Source organism: Sinocyclocheilus rhinocerous, unplaced genomic scaffold (assembly GCF_001515625.1).
Source record: "Sinocyclocheilus rhinocerous isolate Xijiao unplaced genomic scaffold, SAMN03320098_v1.1 scaffold3412, whole genome shotgun sequence".
NCBI classification, from domain to species: Eukaryota; Metazoa; Chordata; class Actinopteri; order Cypriniformes; family Cyprinidae; genus Sinocyclocheilus; species Sinocyclocheilus rhinocerous.
This window is the reverse complement of record NW_015659932.1, coordinates 22624-33465: the sequence shown is the minus strand read 5'-3', so window position 1 is coordinate 33465 and position 10842 is coordinate 22624. Positions and strand designations below refer to the sequence as shown.

At 34.5% G+C, this 10842-nt stretch overlaps 1 protein-coding gene across 1 annotated transcript in view; it reads left to right on the top strand.

Moving 5' to 3' along the window:
- Positions 1-10842, top strand: part of LOC107724536 (partitioning defective 3 homolog) — a 170564-nt gene that overhangs the window by 142494 nt on the left and 17228 nt on the right. The window contains exon 16 of the mRNA XM_016533515.1: positions 4630-4778. Coding sequence (XP_016389001.1) covers positions 4630-4778 — 149 coding nt within the window. The remainder of the gene's footprint in view (positions 1-4629; positions 4779-10842) is intronic.

The window sequence follows — 10842 nt, the reverse complement described above, 5'->3', positions numbered from 1 at the left end:
CTTAGTATTGTGGTTGCGTAAGTGCATTTATAGTCCAGTATAGTGTATGTACATATTTAAAATATAGTCAAGATCATGCTTGGTGCCTGATGCCTGATGGCAGATTTAGTCGAAGCATATGTGTGATTGAACACAGGCTGACTTCTTCTGAGCAGAATATCTCAATAAAGATTGCTAAAGTCCAGCTTACATGTTTGTCGATGTTTTCAGATCATCAGCACTTTTCCCGTAGCGTAGAAAGACCACATGTGGATGGTTGCCATATTGGGAAGATAAAGTAAAACACAGCACGGCTTTAATTGGGGGATTTAAACTCTTGCCATCTGGCAACCGCAAGCATGAAAACTCACAGAGGTCTATATTTTTTCTCCTCTTTTTTGTTGAAGAAAATATAGAGACATTTTTGATATAGAGAGTTTTTATTTTCACAGTCACAGTTAGTGTTCAACATAAAACTGCTGCGAGACACCATCCAAAGAAAGAAAGAAAGAAAGAAAGAGAAAAAAAACTAAGAAAAACATGGGTCTTCTATGGTGAAAAAAAAACCCTTTCGGCAACCTGTATTTTTAAGAGTGTATGCTGTTCCAAACACAATTTCTGTCTTTCTTTATTTATTTCTCTCTCTCTTTCTCTCTGTCGTGAAGGATGGCGTCTCGCAGCAGTTACCTGGGTTCATGCACAGAAGCGTATCTCTCATTAACACATTAGGGCTCCTCTCAAGACAAATGGCTCTTTAGCAGGGCCAAACCACAAACATTAATAAAGTGACCTAGTTAGAGCAGAAGCAGCCATTCCAGTGTGCATGAATGTTTGTAGCCAGTGTAATAACGGTCATTAAATAAAGTCTAATGTTTGCTTGAGATGCGTTCATGAATGCAGGTAGAGCGATAAGTCATAGGAGGCCGTCCGTTACAGTCATTTTATCATGGGATGATTTTGGTGGTGAATATCATTGTATTGTATTGAGTATTGTCAAGAACATGCCTGGATTTTACAGTATTTCACCACTGAACTAAAATAAAATAATAAAAAAAATAGGAAACCCCTTGTGTTCTTGTTACATGTATTTACTATAGTAACAGTGACAGTAAATTATGCATATTTAACAGCACTAACACTAAACCAAACCCTAATCCTAATAGTCACACGAATAAATAAAAATAAAATAAAATAAAATAAAAATAAAATAAAAGGGTAAAAAGCAGTTTGAAATCTCTTTTGGAGCGATATTCTACATAGACACTGGTGAGATTGGCTTTTAGAAGAATATGTAAATATGTGCTGTGTGCTGTCCTCTCAATAACAAAATAAATACAAACATGACAGCGATGAGAAAACAGCAGTTAAGAAAGCATCTGATCATAGCGATGTGGATGTTTGCACCATGTTTGCAGTTCGGTACTCCAGTCAAGTCACATCGCTTTTAATTATAGCACTTTATGCAATAGACTGCTTTAAAGCAAGCAGCTTTACAGTATTAAACATGAAAAAAACAACAACAACATTGTCAGTGTCACTTCCAATTAAAATGACAACTTTAGTTTCCACTATAAATCAGTTCATCAGTGTGTTCATGTTGTAACTCACGGACACCTGACCTCGACGGACTGAACAGAAGAAATGAACCAGAGAAGATTTCCACATCAGAAAAGGCGGAGCTACAGAGCCACACCCACTTATTACATAATCACCACAGACCAATGGGAGTTTGAGGGTGTTTGCCAGCCGGAGTGAACTTTTCCAGAAAATGTTTCAAACTCCAAATGAACTCAGTTTTGGTCTGCTCTTGTTTGAAACCACTTCACACCAGTTCATTTTTCAGTTTAACTTGAAGTATATCAGGCCTTTAGTCCAGTGTGTGTGAGTCAGTCAAGGAGTTGTATATGCTAGAAGAGAGAGAACAAAAATAATTACAAGGGAGTTTGGAAGGAATTGAGAGTCTAAAGAGAATATATTGACCTTATCTTCAGCATAGGGTGAGCTCTCTGTCTCCAGTCGATATCTGCAGACGGCATGCATCTAATCAAGCATCATAACACCTCGATCAATACCAACAACACACCCGTCTGCCCTCGCTAATACAACACTTCCTACACATCTACATGTGGACCAAACGCTTCACACCACAGCAGTCTTTAGTATTGAGGCCAGAGCAGTTACTGCGCTGATATCCACTCTCCATTCTCTGAACTTCTCTCTCAGTCGTTGGATCCTCTAAAGCTTGTTTTGCTCCCATGCTCCTCTCAAAGTTCAGACGTGTTTTTGCGATTTGCATCAGAGCTCCTATCGGTCTGCAGTGCATTATGAACAGCATGAAACTCACTCTAAGTAAAAGGATTCGTGACTTCAAACACTAAAGAGGAAAGTGGGGACTAAAGGAAAGGTTTTCTGTGAGCGTGATGTAAGTAGGAGGCTCACAGGAACAGATTTTGACACATTTCAATCCCAGGGAAAGTTGCGACGCCTCCGTTTGTTTCTGATGAGGGAATATGAGTGAGAAACTCGAGTCTCGAGTGCCTTTTAAACTTTTAGAACTCTGTTTAAAATATTGTAAAGAGACGCAAACACTGATTTTCACTAATGCATTATTATTATTTTTTTCTTAAAGTTTTATGCATGAACATATACATTTTTAAATATAAACATTTAAGCACTTTATGAATAAATTAATCATGAGTAAAAATATGGCTGGGTATTTCTACAGCGGCATCAGTAACTAAACCTTTTGTTTTGTGTGATGCTGCATCCACATCTTTAATAACCCAGTTTTATTAGAATATGTTATAGAATTAACAATAAAACAATGAAATCTCTGGGTATTTGCAGTACAGATTATTTTATTCAATTTCTAGGACTTAAAAAATATAGGACTAATTTATAATAATAATAATAATAATAATAACTAATGTTAACTAATGAACCTTATTGTAAAGTGTTACCATTATTATTAAACCATATAATAAATAATATAACATGATTACATGAATTAACAGAAATAATTCCAAATAATAAAGTCAATCAATCAATTAATAAATCAGTCAGGCCATAGGAGTCCTAAACATACATACATACATGCATACATTATTTATTTATGTATGTATGTATTTATTTATTTATTTATCAACAAACTACAACAACAACAACAACAATAATAATAATAATAATAATAATAATAATAAAAATAATAATAAGAAGAACAATAGCATTTTAATTAATTATCTAATAAATCAGGAAAATACCTTTTTATTGTTTTAGTAACAAATATCACTGTTCACAATGCAATGCTGCTGTCATTACTATCATGGCAAGCATTTTAGAAAACCACTTGTTTGAAGACAGTTTGAAGACCAGAACAATTTCTTCATCATGATCTGAAAGCAGTCATGGTTGTGTCTGTGTCTTTACAGCAATAAAGGAAGATTGCTCAAACCCAGTGATCAGGTTTTATTTCAGGACATTATTCCATGTTTTTTAGGAACTTTTTCATTCGGTCAGTCCTGTTGTGAGTCTCTGCTTCACTATATTTGGCCTCCATTTCATCCAGTCCATCTCTGCTGCATCTTGCTGGTTTTTACTCCGTTTCTGTTTATTTTCGGTTTGGAAACACTTGCTTTCAGTATCTAGATCTCATGTCTCAGATATATTTTTTGTCATTATGTTCTCTCAGGGACACACAGTGTGTGTGTGTGTGTGTGTGTGTGTTTGTTATGAAGTAAAAAGGAATTCAGGATGAACAATGCATCATTGATGTGTTTGTCCTCCTGTTGCACTGAGGGGATGCTTCTGTCGGTGGGTTTGGGCGCTGGTGTGACCGTGTAATCCAAGGACTGGAAACACACAGTCGCCGCAAGGCTGGAAGAAAAGTGCTTTAAACTGAGTTGGGTGGAGTAGAGCTGAGTCTATAGTGGACTGATGGAGAAAACTGCTCCAACTCTACCGTGTGTTAATCTCATGCCGATCTCTCTTACTTCAAATCCATTTCCATTTTATTTTTTTTCTGTTCCTTGATGAATTTTATATTAATCATTTATTATATTAATACTTTAGTAATAGCAATCAAATTATATAATAAAAAAAAGAAGATATCATTATTGTTATTATACAGGTTGCCAACATTTTTCAGTGGGAGCAAAAAAATAATAAAATAATAATAATAATAATTATTATTGTTGTTATATTCAGTTTTCAGTAACCCTATAAAATATAAAAGCAACAATGACAGGCAATTTATTTATGTATTTGTTTGTTTGGTTGTTGTTGTTGTTTGCTTGTTTATTATTATTATTATTATTATTATTATTATTCCTTGATTAATTTTATATCAGTCATTTGCTATATCAATATATTAGTAGTATCAATCAAATTATATAATAAATAATAATAGAAAATATTATTATTATTGTTATCATCTTGCAGGTTTTTCATGCTAATATTTTCATTAAAAACAAACATAAATAAAAAACAATGACAGGCAATGTTTATTATTATTATTATTATTATTATTATTATTATTATTATGTTCGTTGATACATTTTTTATTGATAATTTAGCATAATAATATTTCAGTTATTTCAATCTAATTGTATAATAAATAATACAAAGGAAAGTCATGTTTCTCCTGTCTTTCAGCACACTCTGTCCAGACGCAGATATGGATGACATGTTTCAGAGGGAAGGCTTTGGCCGGCAGAGCATGTCAGAAAAGCGGAGCAAACAGTACAGCGATGCTGCTCAACTGGAGATCGTCACGAGTCGCAAGTCGAAGAGTATGGACCTAGGTAACCTCACGCTCAACACCAGCACTCCCCAAACCACTTCCTGTCTCTTACCTCGCTGCTTCCTGTTCCTTTGCAATCCAGCAGCGTGGTATATGAGCCGGGGTGCGTGCGCTAGCACAGCTCTTAACGTTAAAGCTAATAATATCAGGCACAGCAATGACTACACCAAACTTAAAAGAGCACAGAGAGTTGTTAAACATTACAAATGATGTCATGAAGTCAAAAACTGACTTTTTGCGTCCCTTTCTCTCCTAACTAACATATGTATCACTCATCTCTCAGAGAAGGCCTTCAGCTCACCTCTGAGGTGGGTTTGAGGGACTCAAGGACAGGTCAGGGTTGTTGAGAGCGTACTGGCCCGTCTCAGGAGACGCAGAGCTTCTGCCGCGTGGCCGCGTGGCTAATCGGAGGAGATAAAACATCGCTTTCATCCTCTTTATCCTCAGCCAACATCAAGACCACAGTCTCCTGAGACTGGACCAATGCCCCGCTCAGTCAGGACCAGACTAGACTCTCGAGACACGTCTCGCTCTTTACACTTCACTAGCAAACGTGAAATGAGCGGAAGGGGATATAGCACTTTAAAAAATGAGAAAAAGAGGGAAAAGGAACATCATTTGGCAGCAGATGAGACCCGTTTCAGTGCCTCATCAAGCTTTAGTTAGACTCTGGATATGTGAGTTGAAGTGTATTACACACATCCGTTTTGGTGTTCAGATGTTACACACATAAACGCATACAGTACTGTACCACAAATATACAGTAGCCCCAACAAGTTTTTGGACACTCAAAGGGTTAAAGATGCCACAAACTGAATGTAGTTCAGTGTTATTAAACAGCACTTACTTACTGACACGTAATGGATCATGACCATACTTAATAACATAACGTAACATAACTATTAATGTATTGATGTATTATTAATGTACTACTAATAATTAATGTAATGGTTACTATGTTAGGACACCTGTTAGATCTTTTAAAATACTACTACTACTACTACTACTACTACTACTAATAATAATAATAATAAATAGTTATAAATAATAATCAAAATTGTTTATATAAATATTAAGTTTTTTGTGTAACTTTTATGCAATATATATATATATATATATATATATATATATATATATATATATATATATATATATATATATATATATATATTACCATTAAAAAGTTTGGACTCAGTACTTTTTTAATACTATTATTTTGCAAGGTAATTAAATTAAATCCAAATATTTCTATTTCAAATAGATGCTGTTCTTTTCAACGTTCTATTCATCAAAGAATCATCAAAATAAAAAATAAAGTAAAAAAAATAATGCATCATGGTTTCAACAGAAATACTGGGCAGCACAACTGTTTTCAGCACTGATATTAATCAGGAATGTTTCTTGAGCAAATCAGCATATTAGAATGATTTCTGAAGATCATGTGACACTGAAGACTGGAGTAATGATGCTGAAAATACAGCTGCGCATCACAGAAATACATTACAGTTTAACAGATGTTCACATAGAAAACAGATGTTTTAAATTGTAAAAATATACCATTATATTACTGTTTTACTGTATTTTTGCATACAAGACTTCTTTCAAAAATCAATATAATATCTTACAGACACCAAAATTTAAACGTACGTACATAAATAAATAAATAAATAAATAAATAAATAAAGGAGCTGCCTTTAACAAAATTGGATAAACTTAGGCAGTAGTCTGAGAAATGTGCTTATTTCTTCCCCAGTTTTACACAATAAATAAATGAAATGCATTTAGAGAGGACAGATGTGGCCGTCATTTCAAACGAACAGCATTTCAAGCCCTCTCCTCTCGACTCATTAGAAGCACATTTCAATTCCACCAAATCCCCTGTGTTTTGTTCTGATGAGCCATTTTCTTCAAATGGCATTTCTGCCTTCAGGTTGAGTATATCTTTTTGCTCCTCTCAGGCTTTTAGAAGAACACAATCTCCAGTAACAGTCTAAAGACAGATTTGAGAGCCAACATGGGGAAAATTACAGAGAAAAAATAAATACAAAAATCAGACTTCATGGTTTCTACCCTATGTGTGATAAGACTGAGAGGGACAAAAAAAAGCAACTGGTTACACCTGGTTGATAGAGCTAAAATCACCTAACACATATATCTGCCCAATGCTTTTGAATGTTATCGCATGAGAATTCATTAAATTCTCTCTCACCATCTCATGGGTTTTCCCACTTTGACCGTCTGTCTCTGTCTCACGTCTTGTCTCACTTTCACAGAGTGATTTGCATGCCGCTTGGTTTGGCCTTTGGAAATGTCAAGTAACATCTGTAATGGAATGAGTTGCATGGGTCTGGGAATGGTGGAACGTCTTGAATTAACCAATCACAATTGTTTATGCCTCCCTAACAGTAGCCGACGAGTTTAACCTCACTCCCCGCACTGAGAGGACCGAAGGTAAGGCCACCGGTCAGGGACACTAACCTCACGAACACACCGGATCTCTGAGTGTCTGCGCATGCTGATGTTTTGGTGGACTTCTAATGGTGTTTTTGAAAGATTTTAAACACTTTTTCAGATAAACATCTGGAGCTCTGTTTCAAAACCTAGTAAGCCGCCAGCAGCTGCATTATGTTGCCACCATATTTGCTTCACTTTGTTTAAAATCTAAAGCAGCTTTGTGTGTATCCTTCATGCAGGAAGCAATCCCAGGATGCACTGGGAGTATAGTGAGAGAAAAAAATCAAGATGTAAAAAATGTTGACTAATATTTATTTATATATGTATATATATATTTATTTATTTTAATTCTGAATATAAAGCACTATTTTATCCAGTATGTATTAGCGTCATTAGCATTAGCAACATGCTAATTAGAATGTCTATTCTAATTAGTATATTAGAATTAGTCTATTCTAACATGTCTATTAGAATCAATTGAGAGAAATGTATATTTTATTTCATTAGACACTAGAAAAACATTGTTTAAAGTTTCAGTCTATTTAAAAGTGCACTTAGTTTGTATTTGTGCCCTTTAGCTTAGCAGTTAGCTAATGTCAAACTCAGTTGAGAAAAATGTAGAGTACAGTTTATAATATTTCATTAGTTACAGTGTAGAAAATAATAAAACAACTGTATAATGTATAATGTTTCTCAGTTGGTTAGAATGGAGTTTGGCATTAACTTCACGTTTCTGTCTAATTAAAAAAATAAAAATAATAATAATAATAATTTCTGTTTTACCCTATATTTATTTGCCTTTAGCTTAGCAACATGCTAATGTCAAACTATTAGAATCAGTTGAGAGAAATGTACTGAAGACTACAGTAGTATTTCAGTAGATATTTAATAGTATAGAAACCATTGTTTTAAGTTTCTGACTATTTATAAATGGACAATTTAAATGAGTATTTAGGCAATTTTTTGTTAGCTTAGCAACATGCTAATGTCAAACTCCATTCTAACCAATTGAGAAACATGTAGACTACAGTTGTTTTATTAGACTCTAAATAGTATAGAGCAAAACACGTCTAATTAAAAAATGACAATTTTGGACAACTATTAGGTATTAGCTTAGCAACATGCTAATTTTAAACTCTATTACAATCAGTTGAGAAACAGACTACTGTTGTTTCATTATATACTGAATAGTACAGAAACATTGTTTTAAGTATTATTCTAATTAAAAATAGTCAAATTTAACCGATATTTAATTGTTTTTAGCTTAGCAACATGCTAATGTCAAACTGTATTCCAATCAATTGAGAGAAATGTGGACAACCATTGTTTCGTTATATAATGAATAGTACAGAAAATATTGTTTAAAGTGCTGATCTAATTAAAAAGTCATTTGTATTCAATATTTATTTGTTTTTCCCTGTTGAAAAAAACAGCATATGCTGGTTAGGTATGTTTTGAAGCTGGGATGCTGGTTTGAGCTGGTTTAAGCTGGTCCTTTGCTGGTTTATGCTAGTCATGTGCTGGTCCTAAACTGGTCCGACCAGCTTAAGACCAGCACACCAGCTAAGGACCAGCACATGACCAGCTAAGGACCAGCATAAACCAGCAAAGGACCAGCTTAAACCAGCTCAAACCAGCATCCCAGCTTCAAAACACACCTAACCAGCATATGCTGGTTTTTTCAACAGGGTTAGCTTAGCAACATGCTAATGTCAAACTCTATTAGAATCAATAGTGAGGAGATGAGATTCCATTATCATGAAGATGCTCCCTATGTAGGCAGTAGACAGCAAGACGACTCACTAGGTTTTGGAAGAGAGCTGCAGTATTCTTAGAATGACAAATGAACAGCGCGAGACCACCGGTGACGGTGGAAATGAGTCCAGCAACAACTTTAATCTGCGCTTGGAAAAATGCCCCCCCTTTGACTTCATGACTCTCCTATCTGCTGTTAACTGTTAGTAATCAATCTAACTAAACGACTGTGTGCGTTGTGCTCGTTAAGGAAGTCATTTGAAGTAATTGCCATCAAATCAGAGAGGGTGTTGCCGTCTTTTTTTCCCATTGAAATGAAGTGCCATGGTGTTAAATAGACGTTTTGGCAGCAACTTTTTTTTGGAAAGCAAAGCGTGCTGTCTGTTCTTGAGGGACTATGATGGAAGAAAACATTAATTATGCCGAGGGCAGCTGGAATGGGAAAAGAAACAGAGGTGTGTATGTATGCATGCATGCATGTGTGTGAGGAGAGATTGCTGAAGTTCTGTTTGAAATAAAGAGCCTCAATGTCAGACTGCAATTAATCCATCAATGTCAAGCGTCCGGAGCAGAGAGTTCTAGTTGCAGCACAGCGGAGCAGTAGTCATGCTGGGAGATGCCGAAAATTCATTCTGTCAAAAAAGTCAAAGCTTTTCTATATTAAAGTCAACATGAAGCGCTGTTCGCAACCCTTTTTATTTCTATTAAACGAGAGATGTTTGAAAAAAAAAAAATGTGGACAGGAATTGTTAAGATAGGAGTTGCATATTAATCATGTTGCTGAAAAACTCCTTACATCTTCTGTTTGTCGTGGAGGTCACAGTGGTGCAAGATGCTTGCTTATCGTGTGACGAGGCCTTTAGATGAATGTATTTTGAAATGATAAGTTGATTTGACTTCATTACAGTACAGAAGTTGAGGCTGCCATGACTGGAAGCTTTCGTTCGTTTTAGACCACCAGAGACATCTAAAAACAACCTTTAGTGGACAACAGGTTCTTCTCATATGAAATCAGAGGAAGGCATTATGGCGAGACATGAGAGGCAAAACAGAAGTGGACTGTAGGCAGAAAAGGCAAATCGAGAAGGAAGACCTTCAAAGCAGGTTTTCAGTGATTCCCAACCAGTCGTATGTGCACCACATATACTCAAGCAGGTTCCATTGGGACAATCTCGATTTGTCTTTCTTAAACCTGTTAGTCTTTGTTAGCTGTCAGTCATAGCTTATTATTGAATTGTGTAAAATGAAGTGTGTTTCTGCTATTTTAGTATCATTGAGATGCTGTTATAGTTTTTGCTAATACTTTACAATAAAGTTCCATTAGTTGACATTGGTTACCCATTAACTAAAATGAACTAACAATGAGCACATTACGGTATTTATTAATGTTAATTAATAAAAATACAACTGTTGTTTAATGCATGTTAGCCCAGGTCCATTAAATAATATTATCAGATACAACTTTTGATTTTAATAATGTATTCGTAAATGTTGAAATTTGGTAAGATTAATACATGATTTTGATATTTTTTCCCATTGCTAGTTAATGTTAACTAATGTAGTTAACCAGTGTTAACAAATGGAATAGTTTTGTAAATTGTTAATATTACTTTGAATTTGTTTTTATATTTATATTTTCTGTTTTCATCTTAGTTTAATAATATTTGTAATAATTTAGTACTTTTTTTTTCAGTTTTAGTTTTAGTTATTTTAGTACATCAAGTTAAACTAAAGTAAATTGAGAAATGTTGTCTTGGCAACTACCTGAAAAATAAATAAATAAATAAATTCATTAATTAATTAATACATAAATAAATAAATACATACATAAATTAATTAATTAATTAATTAATTAA